The sequence below is a fragment of the Chiroxiphia lanceolata genome, chromosome 3 (assembly GCF_009829145.1).
Source record: "Chiroxiphia lanceolata isolate bChiLan1 chromosome 3, bChiLan1.pri, whole genome shotgun sequence".
NCBI classification, from domain to species: Eukaryota; Metazoa; Chordata; class Aves; order Passeriformes; family Pipridae; genus Chiroxiphia; species Chiroxiphia lanceolata.
In genome coordinates, this window is record NC_045639.1 from 60500818 (window position 1) to 60519529 (window position 18712).

General features: G+C 35.3%; 1 protein-coding gene across 3 annotated transcripts in view; it reads right to left on the minus strand.

The window, feature by feature from the left end:
• The window catches only part of AKAP7 (A-kinase anchoring protein 7), an 82941-nt gene that overhangs the window by 54312 nt on the left and 9917 nt on the right, over window positions 1-18712 (minus strand). For all 3 annotated transcript variants that reach the window (XM_032682482.1, XM_032682480.1, XM_032682481.1), the window contains exons 4-6: window positions 15526-15662; window positions 11498-11652; window positions 968-1080 (exon numbers count right to left, since the gene is read on the minus strand). In XM_032682482.1, coding sequence (XP_032538373.1) covers window positions 968-1080; window positions 11498-11652; window positions 15526-15662 — 405 coding nt within the window. The remainder of the gene's footprint in view (window positions 1-967; window positions 1081-11497; window positions 11653-15525; window positions 15663-18712) is intronic.

Sequence of the window (18712 nt, forward strand, 5' to 3'; positions counted from 1 at the left end):
TTAGAGCAAGTATGTGTGCCCTTGAAAATTTCTTATGTATCTGAAATCTCACTGCTTTCTGCCTACTGATTTCAGAATACTACTTAATTAAAATGTGCACCTTCAGCATTTTTAGATATTTCTAATTAAATTTTAAAGTATTTTTCTTTAATGCCCACTATTAAGGAAAAAATCAACTTAAAATATTATGTAATTTAATTCCAATTTAAAATATTTTTTCTGAAAATTATTTTCCTAGACAATGTTAAAGGATCACATAAAACATTCTATACAAGGTCAACAAAAAAAATTTACGAAGACATACCTTATGTTAGATAATACAATACAGTATTACAGTTAAATTAGTATGCAATAAAAAATAGGTCCACTAGTATTGCTTCTATATATTTTTATGACAGTTATAACCTACTTTCATGTATTTCTGTATTTTGTCCAAAAAAAGCTAATAAATAGGCAAGAAATAACTGCCTGCAAGAGAGAATATAGAAGATGGGTTTCCTCGCTACTCTGAAACTCACCAAAGCATATTCAGTAGAGAGAACGGACAGTCTGCCTGTTATGCATAATCCAAATAGAAATTTCACTGCTTACTTGCTTGTTTTCTCCTATACGGAAACAAAACTTTGCAAACAAACAGCACGTGTATACAAACTACACCCTAATTAGAGTTCTGTAATTTTTAACAAGTACTTTTAGCCTTTGGTCTTGCCTCATTTCACAACAGAAAACAGACCGTGATATTAATGTACTGAGAATATCAAGAGTGGTAACTTACAGTACAGGACTAATGTTTATATAGTAGATGCACTACATTATTTTTATTAAATAAAATAAGTATTTTTAAAGTCTTACCTCTTCAGCTGGTTACAAAGTAGAGAGTGTGATGCTACAGCATAAGCAGCACCTTTGTGCATCTCCAAATTAAACTTTCTAGATTGCTGCTGATCCACATGAAATGTGAGCTCACCTGCTTACGTAGCTCCATTGATTTTGACAACTTCATGAAGGTCAGATGTGGTTTAAAAGCTCTTTCTTCTCCTGCCAAGATCCCCTTTTCTTGAAATATCTTCTTCATAGTCTCTGAGGGGGGGAGAAGAGTGCAGAGGTACAAAGATATTACCTAATAGAATGCTTAAAAATGTGCTTTCAACTGTAATTTGAGTCACAGTTGCTTCACATGGAAGAAACATGATGATGAGTACTAAAGGCAGGAAGATTTCTAATTAACTTCAAAGGTACATATTTTTTCAAAGGTATATATTATTTCATGTGAAAATGGTCTTACATTTCCAGTTAATGCAGGTCACAAATTTGGCTTTACTAAAATAAAAGCAATTAGAAAGCTGTCCATTTTTTTGGTCCAAAAGAGCTGTCTGTTTTTGCTATCAAAATAAGAATTCAACATTATCCTTGTTCAAGAATCACTCTCACTAAAGTTTTGGAAACTTTACAAAAACTCAAAGTATGTGACAGAATTGTCTTTCTTCAAAACCACTATTCTGTATTTGGGTAATCTCCCACTCAGACCAAAGGAGAAATTTGAAAGTGAAAGCTCTAAGTGTGGCCCTGGATTTACATGCCAGAATTGGAAAATATATCAGGTATGCTGATGATTTTTTATTTGGGTTTTTAAGCTTCACTGTTGCCTTCTAAACTAATTTCCTATTTTTAATGTACACTTTGATCTGTCTACAGTTCAAGCCAAAGCAGCTCTACAACACTGACCTACTTTACTATTTATTTCCCAATTTATCTACCCAATATAATGTTTAATTTCTTGGAAATAAATTTCAGTATAACTCTTGAATTATGTTCCATGTTGCCTTTAGCTAAAATACTGCATGTGAAAAATTTCTGTAACAATTTTGAAAACAGGTTTAGATAAAATTGATTAAACCTGTGACAAAAATAATACCGTTAAGTAGAATATTTCTATTACTGAAATCAGAAAAACTGAAAAAAAATTTTTTTTCTTTGCAAATACAACTTCGAATTTTTCACTTGCTGTTGGTCTAGCTGACTCATACTATCAAACTGAAATTAAAATGGGAAAAAATAATCCTATCACATAAATTTAATCAAAGCTTACCATAACGTGTATTTTCATTTAAGTGTATTATTTTTGGGCTTGATAGTTCAACAATGCTTTATTCTCCCACTTGACAGAAACACCATTACACTGGGAAGTGAACAGCACAGCTGGCTTAAAAAAAAATAGGGAAGGTCCAAGGAAGAAGAATATAGGCATATAAAGCTATCTAGCATAACTCTCCCAGTTCACTCTCCTCTAACATGTTCATTCCAGAGTCCTTACTCCTACAATTTTTTGCTTATTTAAGTGAGCTGCTTTGAAACCACATTTAAGAGGAGATTTTACAAGTTTATGCATTACTTTGCAACGTAAAAGTTCTAGAAGAAGCTCAGAGTATTCACTTGGGATCTGGAGATCAAAATTCACCTCTCTTTCTCTGTTGCCTATGATTTATAAGCTCAGGCTCCACAGTCTATGCAAAAGTTGGAATTTCTAAAGAAGCCAAGGAAATCAATGAACCAAATGCCATCTCTTAAACCAGCCCATTTGAAAACTTTCTTTCAGCCTTCATTTCCCACCTATAAGATGCTGATGCATTTTATAAAACAGAATTAGTCCAAATTCTTATTCTAACTCACAGGATGCTGAAAGGACCACCTGATTAAAACCTTTGTAACTTTTACACAGTGGCAATAGGGATCCTATTACTATGGTGAATGCTGAAAATAACACAATGGTTGAGGTGGGAAGGGACTTCCTGAGGTCGTCTGGACCAACCTCCCAGCTCAAGCAGGGCCACCTAGAACAGGCTGTCCAGGACTATGTCTGGATGGGTTTTTATATCTCCAAGGATGGAGACTTCACAACCTCCATGGGCAACCTTTGCCAGTGCTTGGTCACCCTCACAGTGAAAAAATGTTTTGTAATGGTCAGAGCGACCCTCCTCCATTCCAGTTTGTGCCCATATTCTCTCTCTCTCTCTCTCTCTCTCTCTCATCCCATGTATGTACATACAAGCATAACTGCTATATAGATAAATACATCTGTGTATCTAAATCTATACAGCCAGGTATCTGTAGCTATAGACTAACTATATACCTATAGCTATAGCTATGTATCTATAGACAAGTACAGCCTACCCACTTCTATTATTTTGAATTTTGTCTTCAGGAAACATTTCTAAATTTATACTGAATCCCCACTAAGCTACTGTGCAGCTGTGCACACAAATGCTGCTGAATAATGGATTAACATATCAAAGCAGAAGAATACAAATACCCATTTGCTGCTTTTTCAAAATGAGATATGGAAGTTCAAATAAGTCGATTTAGTTATGGTGTGTGTGTATTTCCATGCATCCAACAGCCTGCTTATTTTCTGATGTTAGAAAGTTAATAAAATGTTACAGTTATTTAAAACTGAAATTATCTGTAACAAAGCCATTTTCTGGTTCCTGTGTTTGGTTCTCTGAACTGCATCATTTGGGGACCTATTGACTTTGATGTTCCAGCAAAGGGCAAGTCTTATCAAAATCAGGTTTACACTGCCCTGTGATATTCTGACTCAGTCTTGTGGATAGTCTTTTTTTCCCCTCTAAAAGCTCCAGGTTTTTTCTGCCATCACATCTTATGCCATGCAGTCTTATCTCCCACTCTGCAGTCAGGATCTGTACTGGTGAAGATTTGCACCTCTCTGGGTGTCCTAACTCCAGTAAGAGCTTAGTATCAGACCAGAGGTTTGCCAATGTGCATCTGATCCCAGGACTGTAAGCCCGGGGTTCTCAACAGGGCAGATCGACCATATGGCACTGTGAATGTGTGGGACACTGGGTGGGACAGCTGGGCACCTACACTTTACACTGCTGAACAGCAACCCTGTGGCCTGATCATCTTCCTTTTGTGCTAAATAGCTTTGTTTGATATCTGCTCTATTTATCTTTCCAAATTCCTCTTTCTTTCGTACCTGGCAATTCTTATCAAGAAAAAAACATAATGAAAAGCTGGGTCAGAGGAGAGGAAACAACTTCAGAGAGAAACTGCAGTTTTAAGTTTAACAGATTTACGCGTGTGTGTGTGTGTGTGTGTGTGTGTGTGTGTGTGTGTGTGTGTCCATACACATTCTCTTGGTCATCAGACTTCTCTCACAGCTTTGCCAGGGCACAGACGTATTAAACATCACAGGCTCAAGACATTGGGCACGCTTGCTGGTGCTACAGATAGCCCCAGTTTTTCAGACTTCAACATATATGGAAAACATGACATTTTACTGGTTAAAGTGACTTACAAACAATTAGCAAAATGTTTTCTTGTTCAAAATAGACAGAAATCTGAATAGGTGCAGGGGAAAAAAGAAACAAAGAGAAGTGTTTTCCTGAGAGCACAGGAAGGTTAAAAGATAATGTAATGTCATTAATATCCACACAGCTCTTTGAAGAAGTAGCTACAAGAAGGGATTAAAAAAAAACCTGGGAAGGACACATGGATGCTGTGGGCAAGACAAAGTTCCAGGCTTGTGGGACAGCATAGAAGTGGATTTGTAGACCAGCAAATACACAAAAGTTAAAGTTTATGATGGGTATTGCCTGAACTGAAATAAACTAGAGGCCATTGACAAGAAACATAGACAGACCATATCCATGGGTCTTAACAAATGAGGACCTCCCATCTTTTCTCCAGACATTATCATTACTGAAAAATCAAACAAGATCTGTTTTCCTTTATTAGCCTCAGGCTGACCAATGTTTGCAGCTTCAAAGTATACCCTAGAAACATTAAAGCTATTTTTACAAGCTCAGTGACTTCCTGGAACAAATTTTTGGACAGCTTTCAGACTATCTTTCATGTACTTTGAAGTACTCTACAATACCATTTTGTACCTTATTTTTAAAATGCCAAAATTACTGAATGTAATCTGCCTCTCTTATACTGGATGCAGCTGAATCCATTAGACAACTCTTTCCCCATAATTAGAATGGAAATTTGACATATGAAGCTTACTCAGAACCACTATATACTGGAAAGGCTCAAAAATTCAACAGCTAGATCAATACAGAATGATTCAAAGAAAAACTGCATATTGAGCCATATTCCATAATAGCAATAGCCATCTTCTATTCCAAGATTTCATTAGATATTGAAAATTGCTATATATGTATGTTTTCTTCCAGACTATTAATTTCTGCTTTCTAAACCATGTTCCTTCAATTAAAAGACTTAGAAAGAGTATTCTGTCTCTTCACTGAAAATTTTTTCAACTTTACACTTGGAACTGAAGAAAAGCTGAGCATACATAACTTACAGTGATAACTACCAGTTAAAAGCATATTAAAATTATTAAGTTCTTACGTTTTTTTAAGAGATGTGCCAAAAGGTAAACCAGAGTCAAGCCAATTTCCCAATAGTTCTTCCACTACTACTTGGTTATATATTAGTTAGGCTTTTCTACAGTGAGCTGTCACTGTACCATCCCACTATCATATATCAGTGAGCTACACTGTTACTTCAAACGCACACCAGGAGTATGTGCAGTTTGTTCTGTTTCTCTCCATCGCCACACAGGTATATAGAAGAAAGATGTGCTCATTCATTGGATCAGTAAATGCCAAAATCCTCCCTCTTACAAACAGATCCTCTACTTATTCCTGCTACCCTGACTTCCCTTCTAATAAACCCTTATTCTTGTGTCTGCCCTCCTGGTATCTTGCTGAAAATACCAATATACAGTCAAATCACATTTTTCTTAGCAAACTGAAAAAAATCTTTTTGACTCCTCTCACAGTCTTAATAAAAATCTTAAGATTATGGGTGAAGAGCAGTAGAGTCAAAGGGTGGGAGAGTCACTGCAATCCAGCGTGCCAAAGCCAGGCCCCTGTCCCAGTCTACTGCTCTTCCATATCTGCTTTATCCTCTTCTGCTTGGCATGTGACATGCAAAAAAGGTGAGCTAAGAGATTTGGCAAGAGCACAGCACTTAATATTCTCATGCAACTGATCAAATGTCAGGCTCCAGAACAAACTATTTAGTAATTTACCCACTGGAAGTACAAACTCATAAAACTCACTGGTTTTATACTAAGGAATAGTGAGTGTTCATTTTCACTAAAATGTTTGCTCCTATTGTTGGCATCTGTCTAGTCATGGGGCCTAAAACCAAGAAAACTGTCATGTAACGCAAAGCTGAATTAGAAAAGGTTGCATGCAGGAATCAAAAGGCATGAATGATGCTTAGGTCTGTTGGAACCAGTTCTTTATGTAAGTAAGTACTATCAGCAGGAAGGTGTCTTGGTTCTTGTAATGAAATCAACAAAAGAATCCTTAGGATTTTTTCCTGCTCGTTATATTAATATATTAAGAATATTAATGACATAATAATATTCTTGAGACTGCAGAACACTGCCACTTCCAACTCTGGAGCATGCTTCTCTTCTTGCTGTGGATGAATCAAGTTTCTACACAGCCCAGCAGAGTTCTGCTAAACACATTAGTAGGAACTATAACCAGTGGCACATGGATGAGAAGAAAACCTGTCAGAGCAGTACATTTTCAATGTAACTGTTAGCAATTTGGACTAGCAGCTTTTTGTTCGCTTTGTACAAATCAATTGTTTTAGTGGAAAATTACAATAGCTTTGAGTTCCCAATTTTTTCATCATGTGAAATGACTTAAGAATAACTGACAAAATGCAAAATTCATTTATCTTAGCTTCAGCCATCTATAACTAAAGTGAACTAAATTAACTGAATTAAACTATTTCCCTGGGCTGTCTATAGTCAAGGCAATGTAATTCACCCTAAAATAGGTGCTAAATGTGTGGGTTTGTAATCTTTAAAGAAGCTCATGAAGTACTATCCTTGTCAAAATACACCGTTCCACTCCAGCCCCATGCCTGCCACTGCTCCTATCTTTTGTGCTGACAATCATGTAGCTACACAGTAAACTGCACTGACAAAGTGAACAGGTTAAAAATTAGCTGACAAAGGTAAAAATGTTAATTTAACCAGAGTTGAATTCACCATGTGGCTGCACAGTTCCTCAGCACAACAGAAGGGGTTGGATTGCTTTGGTATGGTGGCAGCGTAAGCTTACGCCCAAGTAAAGCTGTAATGTACCTAGAGAAGAAGATGGGCAGCATGACTTGCTTTCCATTTCTCTCTCTATTGTGGACTGTTGGGAAATCAATTTAGTGAGATTAAACTAAATGTCATTCGTATAAAACTGAAGTTAAAGGAAATGACTAAGGCGTACTGTGTGCCAGTTTAGTATGGTCCTAACTCTATTAAAATATTCAAACCAACAAATCAACATTTCATAAAAACAAAGGACCAAAAGCAAATGAAATATTTATATGTAGAAACAGAAGAGTAACTTTTCTGCTCATGAAATAGAAGCTCCCTCTCATGGTCAGACAATAACATGCATCATTAATCCATAAAATCAAAATCTGCAAATCCTGCAGGTAAAAAACAGGATTCACTTATTCACTTCTATCACCTTCAAATGGCATTTACAATATAATTATCAAAATTAATATTGAAGCCAAACAATTCATTACTTTTTCCAAATTCACTTAGTACTTGTGCTGGTTTTAGCTGGGGTAAAGTTAATCTTCTTCACAGTAGCTAGTATGGGACTGTGTTTTGTATTTGTGCTGAACAGAGGGTTGATAACACAGGGATATTCCAGTTACTGCTGAGCAGCACTTGCACAGAGACAAGGCCTTTTCTGCTTCTCACCCCACCCCAGCACAAGGAGCTGGGAGGGGACACAGCCAGGGCAGCTGACCCCAGCTGACCAACAGAATATTCCATACCGTATGATGTCATACTCAGCATATTTAGAGCTGGGGGAAGAAGAAGGAAGGGGGGGACGTTCAGAGTAACTGCACTTGTCTTCCCAAGTCCCCAAAAGGCATGATGCTTTCCTGGAGATGGCTGAATACCTGCCTGTACCTGGGAAGTGGTGAATGAATTCCTTTGTTTATTGCTTGAGTGTGTAGCTTTTGCTTTACCTACTAAACAGTCTTTATCTCAAGCCACAAATTTTCTCATTTTTATTATTCAGATTCTCTCCCCCATCCCACCAGGGAAGCATAAGCAAGTGGTTGTGTGGGGCTTAGCTGACAGCTGGAATTAAACCATAACAGTCCTTCAAATATTCTGTAGTGTAGCAAAGCATTAAATTAAGGACATTAAGAGGTTTTTAAAAAGTCCTGTAAGAGTATATGTCACTGATAGCACAGCATTTCTAAAGAGATTTGGACAAAGAGTGATTAAAATACTCCTCAAATTTCTGTCAGTACACTTTAGCACTATTCCTGGTAGATAATTAAATTATGCTAATGTATTTTAACTCACACTAGCTCTCCTTTTCCTGGACTTTTGTCTCTGGCAAACTTAATTTACACTGGTATTAGCAGACATGCTCTTACCACATTCAGATGTTATTACTATTGAACAATTTCCCATATAACTTATGGGAACTTATAACTAAATGGGCTCCTACAAGCAACTAATTTAACTTAATGTATTTTCTATTGCTTGTATTATCAGTATTTCTCCTTCAACATTCATGTACAACACAAAATAAAACATGAAGTCAAAATTTACCTTAGAGCATAGCAGAAACCATACATAATCTTTAAGTACCAAAACAGTAGTTCTTTATTAAACTAAACTGAGGTTTTGTAAAAAATCAAACCAGCTGCATAAGTGATCTCTCTTTACTGTTCTATGGACCACAACAGAATGATTAGCATCCTGCAGGCAATACTGGTGTTTTTCATGTCTTTCTGCCAGTATCAGCTTTAAAATAGCAGTTTTCAAGGGACACAAGTTATAACACAGGCAAGCTGGACTAGGAACCAGAATAAACTTGTGACAGATAAATCTGTCAAACATATATAGCCTTACAGCAGTATATACTAAGAGCTGATAGGATAGCTGATAGCTGATCCTCATAACAGCAGCCCAGCAGAAAAGAGTTTCCAATATTCTCTCTTGTAGCTGTCTCTCTAAAATTTTGTATTCAGGTTACTATCCACAGAACAGAAGAAACTTGACATACAGCCTGTTTTGAATTAATATATTAAATGTATTAAAGAAAAACTCAACAGCACATTTCTGCTAATATGATTCTTTATATTAGAAGGTATATTTAATGTGTCAAGTACAGCCCAGAAAGTAAGTGGTCTTTTCACCAGAATGCAACACCTGCAGGAGGTTTGGCCCTTAGAGAATTGTCTGCTAATGTTTTGTAAACATACCATGCAAATTAAACTGTCTTGCAATTAGCTCACTACCTGTACTCTTACATTAAAGGAATTATACATGTGATATGCTTGGAGGAGGGGGAGAATTCTATAGACTCTCTTGTTTACCTCATCGGTTCTAAGGAGTTCACATGGATTCTTTTGTTTAGTATTATTTCATATTTCAAACTGCACTGCCCTGAAGGACATCTGTGTAATAATAAATTACCTATTTTGATCATTATTTTTACATAAAATTCTTTGCAATTTAATATAATAAACACATACACAGAAGCTACTTAATGTACTAGTTTTTTTCTTACCCATACCTGGCCTTTCCACTGATTTCGTACATAATTGAAATATACTTCTATAATGTTGTGTTACACAATTACAGAGCTAAATTACTTTTTTTCTGGCACAAGCATCAATACAAAAATTGAATTTACTTTCCTGAATTATAGGTTACCTTCAGAGAAGGAATATTAGCGTTTCAAGAAGATACTCTGAAATCAGTAGCAATTCAAAAGTTACATTTATGACAGTCTTTAAGAAACGTTAAAAGTGAAGTCATACACATTAAACATTTTCATTTATTTTACCATTTTCTTCTGGTAAAGTTCATCTCTCTACCCTTTTTCAGAACTGATTTCAGAAAAAACAAACATCGCTCTATATAAGTGTACACACAGAACGACAGCCCTAAGGCCAAGAAACTATCCATGATGTTGGAAAATGTAAGCACTGAAATAAGAAACATTTTTAATAAACAGCAGTATTAGGAGAAGGTAGTAAAATACAGCTGTAGTTCTAATATAAGCAAAGAAAGCTTATACAAAGAAGCTCACCAATGAGTATCAGTAGGCATGCTTCACAAAGAAAATATAGGTTTGCTTGTTTGCTAAATTCAACTGTACTATGAATTTGTCTACTAGGATGGCTTGTCAAACTGAAAAACAAAGGTCGACCTCTGATCTCATCTCTACATATCTAATTCTGACCAAAACCTGGTTCACTAATCTGTGTAGAAAATCACTCATAACAAATTCCTTTATTTTCTACAGTTAAAAAATATTTGTCTCTCCATGTTTACCAACTTAATTCATTTTGGAGTTCTTAACTATTAACTTCTCAAAATCAAAGGTTACTGTCACTAACAGAAACCATTCACCTACTTTCACAAGTAGTACTGAAAGGGAATACAGCTTATTAATTATCTAACTGTTTATAAAACAGGACAGGTACCATTCTGTCACCTGTAAAAGAAATCTAAACACAAACTCAAAGACAAGGATGAGGAAGCATATAATCCAATAACTGAAGAAATACTTGGTAGATTCAATCTTTGAAGTAGGCATGGGATTATTTGACCACTGAAGCCTTTCTGGAACTGTAAGAACTGTTCAATTTCTACCGTATTGAACATTAGAAATATTTCCCTATCAAGCACTGCATAAAATAATAAAGCATTGCCCAATAACAGCATAAGCAATTTGGTAAGCTGAAAAGGTCAGACTCTTCTATTCAATCTTCCTTTAAAATGTGAGTTAAAAAATATTAAATGTTTTCCAAAGGCACTGCAGAAATGAAACTAAATGAATTGCTACAGAAAACACTTTATTAATAAATACTTTTTTTCATTTTTCCTCTGTATTGGACTGCAAAGAGGTAGTGCTACAGCAGCAGTCTTTGCTACTCTGCAAAATGTCCTATATGGGTTATTGCACTATTAAAAAATGGTGTGACCTTACATTCCTCTGAGCACAAAAGATAATTCATCAATACTGAAAAACTCTTTAAAAGAGTCTTTCCAGGGAATAGCTGGAATTGCTGGGATAGTTTTAAAGGACAACAGTGAATTACAGACAGTACTGTTCTCTGAGAATTTTTATTAAATATCTGTAAACAGCATCGTTTAAGTACAGACTCATAAGCAGATAAAAAAATTGGACCAAAACAAGGTAGCATAGAGTCTTTACATCCCATCTACAAATCTGTACCCTGGTTTTTACATATCGAAATATAAAGATATCAGAGGACAGTACTGTCTGTAATTCATTAATATTCTTTTGAACTAAGCCAAGTATGCTAGGAAATTCATTATGTAGTCTTTACCATTGTAAAATTATTATTGGCTAAATTAGCACAAACTTATCTTTGTGCTCCATTCTCATTTATCTAAAAGTCATCAAAGCACTTAAACTAAACTGACAAATTGTACCTGCTATTTCCATAAGTATAGTTGTATTTTCTACCAACTTCACAAATCCAACTTGATTTTTGAAGTGATCAATTCCTTGAAAAGACAAATCCACTCTTTTTCCTCTCAGGAGATCTTCTACAAAAACCTTGCTCTCTGAAAGAGCATCAACTGCTCTGTCAAGAGGAAAGAAAATATCTATGTTAAATATATTTATACTATTAACATTGCTATTAATCATCATATCAAAAAATGTAATAAAGTTTTTTTCAGTATCAATTTATTTTCTAAGGGACTCACAAGGATCATCAAGTCCAACCCTTAAGTGAAGGGCCCATATGGGGATCAAACCTGTGACCAGTGACACTACATATACAATGACAAAAATATACGGAAACTACAATTAAGCTAATTGAGAACTGTACTATCGAAATTTATGCTTATTTTCTGTAAGAACTGATGCATGCCCACAATAACTAAAGTAACAGGTACAAGCCTGGTAACCTTTTAATAATAATTTTAATTAGCCACATCAAGTGTACGTACAATTACATCATTACATGAAATTATTGTTTTGACCTGAACTTGAAGCAAGTCAAATGCTAAACAAAAAACACATAAACATTTTTAGTATTTTCTAAGAGATCTCTCACACGCTCAGTTTTTAACTCAACAAAACTGAATTCAATCTTTTCCCTAAACCAATGCAGACTTTATAAACGCTAGATGGCAGTAATAGGTTTAAAACGCTCAAATGAGGTAATTTTACTTTTTCTGTCCTAGCTGGACGAAAGCCATAATCATGATTTCTACAGTAAGTTACACTATATTATTTAAGCCTGTACAGTTACAAGCAGCTTTACACACATTTTCATTGTGTTTAACGAGATGGACTCTTGATGAGAACTATGCATTAATTGAAACCTAGGCCAGGTTAAGAAAGACATTGAGGTTGCTTCATGACAAAATATCCTTGATTGATAAGAGTCCTGCTGTGGTCTTTTTACAGGGCTTTAATCTATAATCTAGAAGTGCTTTAGCTCCTGTATAACCACTTTAAACAACAATGCCATTACTTGTTCCTCGGCAATGATATTTTACCTTGAGCACAGTCTCTGTCACTTACCTACCCTTTTACCACTGTTGGACAAGCCTGTTCCTGTGTCTTCTCTATGTCCTATATTTCAAGACCTTTCAAAAACACCATCTAATACTGGTTAAACCTGTCAGATTGCTGCACATAATCATGTATAGATTTATTTAACAACATGAAACTGAAGAACAAATATTTCAGAGTCAAAGCTTGCAGTGGGCTTTCAAGCTGCGAATCATGCACATTATCTAAAATCCATCTCTAGATTTTGTACATATAAGAACTGGTACACAAAGAGTCATGGAAAGCTCTGTTCCTCAGCTGAACAAAGATGTATATTTCCATACTGTAGGGTTGGCTGCTGAACTCACTGATGAGCTCAAGTCTACCTGATGAGCTCTGTGAAAGATCAATTCAAACAGTGCACTATGTTTTCTGTACAGCACTGTGGCACTGAAGATTTAGTTCTATTTTTTCTTTTATATATAACCTTGCAAATGCTAAAATATTTGGAAAAATAGTTGTCATCTCACTCTATCTTGGGCTTTGTATTATACTAATCATTTGATATTGTCTAACAATTGCTTTGTAAGAAAAATGCACAAGGAGAAACAGTTCCACTGAAGTCAATAGAAAAAAACACAACAGCGTTATTTTCTTGTTATTCCATACCAAGTAGTAGTATTTACAATGCCAACTAGTAGTTACACTCAGTGCAACTAACTCACAGAGATATCAAAAAGTTACAGGCATTTTGATTCAAAGTGAAAAAAGGAAATAAAAAAATTAATTAAACAGCATATTACCAGTGAATACAAACTAGAGTTATAGGAGCAGTGCTTGTTTTCTTTCTACATTGTTGTAATTTAAATATTATAGCACTTAAAATTCATGTAGTTTCTTTTTAGAAATTTCTGAGTTCTTAATTTTGATTACTTGGTAGAAAAAGCAATCTGGCAAAAAAAACCAAACTGAATTCTTTCGGCGGTCTTATTTGTAAAGAAAAGGTGAGATTCATGAAGTGTTTGACAGAAAACAAGCAAGAAAAACTTGGCATGATAATCTCATATTTACTGCGAAGGCAGGCATCCTGATTTCTAGCACCTGACTATGCATACAGTTAGCACAGATTAGAACTCCTTTGCTTGAAGGGAATGCTGTCATGACTCTTGCTTGCTTGCTTTCTTTCTAGCTTCAAAATCTCACATTCTTGGTTTCATACAGTCCTACAAAAAGAGATGTAACGTGTATTCATGAAGGCCAGACCACAGTCAATCGTTAGAAAGCTTACATGGGAATTGCAGGTCTGGATTCCCTTAGAAAGAGCGGTCTAGAATACAGATATTCCATTTTCAGGGTGAAAGCTGTATGTACTAAAATACCGTACAAAGGGCTTTGTGCCGAATTGAATGTTATGTTTAGCACATTCTTATCACGCATTTTGACTTCAAATAGCATTCAACACATTTCATTTCTGTATAGACAGAGGCACTATTGTGCAAACACAGTAGAAAAACTGTAGATATCTAAGTAACTTAATGGATCCAAACCTAAGGATCTGTGAACTCTGAGATGCCGGGTTGACTAGCTACGCTTTGTTTGAGAGACTACTTTCCCCTTATGTTACACACAAGTTCTTTTGCAGGCTGGATCTTGGTTTTTTCCATTAATCTGGTATCAAAAATTGGTGGAGCAAAGAAAGGAAAAGTCAGCTTTATACTCTTTGAGTTCTCCCAAAAGATTAGACAAAAACCCTCAGTTATGATAATAAAAAGAAATCCCATATAAAAGAACATGCAATCTAGAATACCTGAGGATAGCTGAGCTAGAAACCTATAGGAGGCATCTGGCCAGGAAAGGGGTGAATCTCTGAGGAAGCTGCTGCTGCTGACTAGAGGACAGTCCTTAGTGCCTGGACTGTAGAGTTCTGCTGGGAGAGGCAGAGAAGAACTCTGTAAGTCAGTGCTTCAGTGGCAGTCAGACAGTGAAAGCTGAGAAGGAGCTCAAAGAGCAGCAGAAGATCCAGAGTTTGAAAATATTTGTTTTGGTATACAGTTTTGGACTCTAAAAAGTACTTGTGAGGAGGCATACTTGCCTTTGAGATATGTTTTTGCATTCTCTTTTTAAAAAGTTCATACTTCAAACCCTTTCAAAATAAAATCTCACATAAACAGTTGGTGGTTGTTCTCACTGATTTTCAGGTGCTATCACAGTTTGCTCATGAACTAGGCAGGAGGAAGCTTGTGTGCTTCCTCCTGGAAACAAAAGGCATGTGAAGAGGGGAGGTAATCCATCAGATGTAGTATTCTTTGCTTGCTTTCTTTTCTCTGTTCCTGGCTGTTTCTCTCCCTTTAGATCAGACTGGTTGGGGATAAAGATGCTGACAGATTTGCATCTTCGCAGGAGAGTAGAGGCCTCAAGGATATAGCATTCAAGGAAACAAGCATGGAAAACAAGCAAGATAACTGATTTTGATATACTGATCTCTCATTACTTTAGGTGTGTCAAATGTTTTTAGTCAGAATACTCATACTTATCAGAAGAATGCCTTTGACTACTAAATGGCTCCTACATTCTATTTTGGATTTTCACTTTCTTATGTGCAATCTGCACTTTAATAGATTTTTAATTCCCGTGTTAGTGAGTTCAGTGTCCCCTATATCAATTAAAATAATTACTTTAGCAAACATGGGATTTGTGTATGCCAAGTTCAGCACACGGTAAGAAAAACACAAGGGAAAAATGCATACTTTGTTCAGAGCTCATGACACACCATAAGTTATGAAAATGGCTAATAATAATATTAGCATTTTAAAACCAACATGAATTAAATGTTCAGTAACCCTGTAATTTAGGGTTGAGTTTTGAAAAAAAATAAGTGTCAGTTAACCCTTCTTTTTATGAATGCATCCAGAAAAAATACTAGTATATACTTAATTTAACACTAAATACCTACGTGCTAATTTCTTCTTCACTGGATAAATGCATCAATAACATGGTGACATGCAATGAGCCAGAGCGAACCATTGCTTTGGAAAGCCTTTGATCCTTTTGTATTATTGCATCTTGGACAGCCAGAATACTGACAGTAATCTGGGAAGAAAGACAGAAACAACAGTTAGCCACTATAATTACTGTATCCCATCATGCAAGTGAACAAGAAAACAGACAAACTGAAATCAAACGTTTATGTAAAAACCATTCTAGCAGAAGAAAGTTTTATCCTCTGACAAAGATGTGCTAATTGACCTGAGTGAACCCCAACTGGGCACGAATAGAGGGACTGGACACTGTCCATCACATATTAATAGGAGTTTCCTTCCGTAACTATGATAAATTACTGAAGGAGATTAAGATTATCCAGTTTTATGCTGCCAGTAAGACCAGTTAAAAGCTTTTTCAAGGAATTTGCCCACTTTGCTAAACTTGTATGTTGATATGTGCAGAAAAGTGACTGGAAAAACAAAGAGATCTTTGTAGGATCAGGCACATACAAAAAATGAATAATTAGTAAATAACATGTAGCGATATCCGATTTGCAATTCTGATTATACCGTCCAGTACACTGATAAAATTTATATACTCTTCAAACGTATTTCAACAAATTTCCATACAAGATGTATTCAGTTCTAACACTGTCGGCCTTTCTCTTTAAAATTGGAATTACATTTTCGTCATTGAAAATTATTTATATGGTTATACATACTCTATAAATTGTATCTAAAATGTTGACTGTGCTTGACATTTTGCTAGTTGTATTGTAGTGATTTAAAAAACAAAATACCAAAACCCTGCAACAATTCTTGAAAATGTTAGTGAAAATTAAATCAAATACAATAATCTTGACCATCTGACAAAATGAGTTATTTCTTAAAGCACAGTAAACAAAGACATTACAGACAAATCAGTTTGAGTGCATAAAGTCTAAAACAAGCATGTAGAAAACTTCAGTTTGATTTTTTTGTTGTTTATTTATAAGAAACCAAGTGGTGAATGCTTCACAAGTATATACTGACTTCTATAAAATCAGCACAAGTAGCTCTCAGGTTAAAAATAAAACAAAAAGCCTTGAGATATTTTGGTAGCTCTGTTAATCTAAGGAACACATAAATTTCCTGGAAAAAAAACACAATCTAATGGGAGTGTTAAGTATTTTTCTGACCAAATTTCTTAAGATGAGTTTTGCCATGCAGGAATTTTACCTAATGTGCCATAGATACCTATTAGTGTAATAAAAATATAACTAAATTATAACTCAAAGGAACTAATTCTAGGGAGGTTAGGGAAGAGAAGATAAAAGCCACTTGCCAGAAAAGGTGATACGGCATCTACAAAACCACGTGTCTTAGATAGTGTAAGACATACGAAGAAAATTCCACCAACATTTTATCATAAATCATATTTTAATAAGACAATCTTCCTTCATATGTCAGAATTGGCCTTATCCTGGATAAATAGCACTTTTATCGTCTCAGATATAGGAGAAATTTAACCCACATTTAGGGAAAGAACTGGCAAGTGGAATCCCCAATAATTATGATGTATTGACTGAATAATTATTTCAGTTTATAAACTAAAGTAAATGCAGTTATCTTGGTAAAAGAAAAAAAAAGAAACAAAATTCAAAAACTAAATAGACTATATTAATTACACTTTCATTTCATTTTCAACTATTGTTTCTAAATTTCATCTGCTCCTGTGAGCTGGCAAAGGAAAAAATACAGAAGACAGATGTGGAATTGTGTTCTCATAGCAGTAAAAACCATCCTAGTTCTGAAAGAGATCAATGTTATTCAGCATTTACATTAGCAGCCAATACCCCACATCCCCTTATCCACATAGTTTCCTTCAGTAGTATTTCCAGGTCCCTTCCTGCTCATGTCCTAAACTACCTGCAGCTCGCTCATATAGTTCAGTTCTGGCTTGGGCAAGAAGCAACACATGCTGGCTTATCTCCATCTACAAGGGGTTGACTGGTTGACAAACATGCAAAGACTCATTTGTCAGCTGGCAGGTCTAGAACAACAGGCAATTGCCACACACACACTACAGTCTTCTGCACAAGCAAGTTCTTTCAAGGCTTGCTCTTTTATGCAAGCACCAATTGCACAAAACACTGTATGAAATTAGTACCTCTCAGATGTCAATTTTTCTGTCCAAAACTGGACAACAGGTTGAAAACTCACAAAAACCCAGGACAGGCTCACACCTATAAAAACTCCATTAGAAACCAAGCTAAATAAAAACCTGATGACTAACATGGCTTTGGAACAGGGTTAAGTCCAAAGATGGCCAGTCAGCAGTTCCAGAGAGAAGCTATTTCTGAACCTATGAGGAAAGTATGAAAAAGCTTGCTTTTTGGACACAGGTAAAATAAAAAGAAGACTGAGTATGTTCTCTCTCTCTGGCTGAGTGACAATGCTCTACATAATCAACACTAATTGGAAAGAAAAAAAATAATAAAATTCAAGTATATTTTTCTGAATTTCAGAAATTTCTTTTTAAGATGTTTTCTCAGAAGTTATCTGATCAAAATGTAGCACAACAGATGTGCCATCACAATGTATATTATAACTTCAGATTTGTTTTGTTTTCTCCAATAAATCTAAGGTGCAATTAACATTTGAGTGTACTGAATTTTAATTAAGCAAACTAGGACTCTTCCAATGCTGTTATGACTCACTGCATAAATAAAAACTTAAAAATTGCTATTAAACCTGCTATCATGCTGACTATTTTTATTTAACATTTCCTAACTTAATTAAAAGAAATGTTTGAAGGTAGATTATATCAGTTCCTCCCCTGAATTTTTTTTAAAAATGCTCAAAAAAAAGGCCTCAAATACTGATTTCAAAGTCCCCTCTCCCATTACTTGAAATATGTTATTTACAACAGTGATAGAATAACACAGTTTTGCTTAGTGTAAGGATACTATTAGTAAGTAAATATAAAGATTGTAAGCTTTAAAGATTTAACAGATTAATTATAATTATAATCATGACTGGATAACCTGGAAAGGCTAACCTACCAAGTAATAACACACCATGTAAGCCATAACTTAAAAAAACTCCCAAACCAACAAATGAACAGGAAAAGATACAATGATCATCATCCATTTAACTATTTTTGCACAAGTAATAACA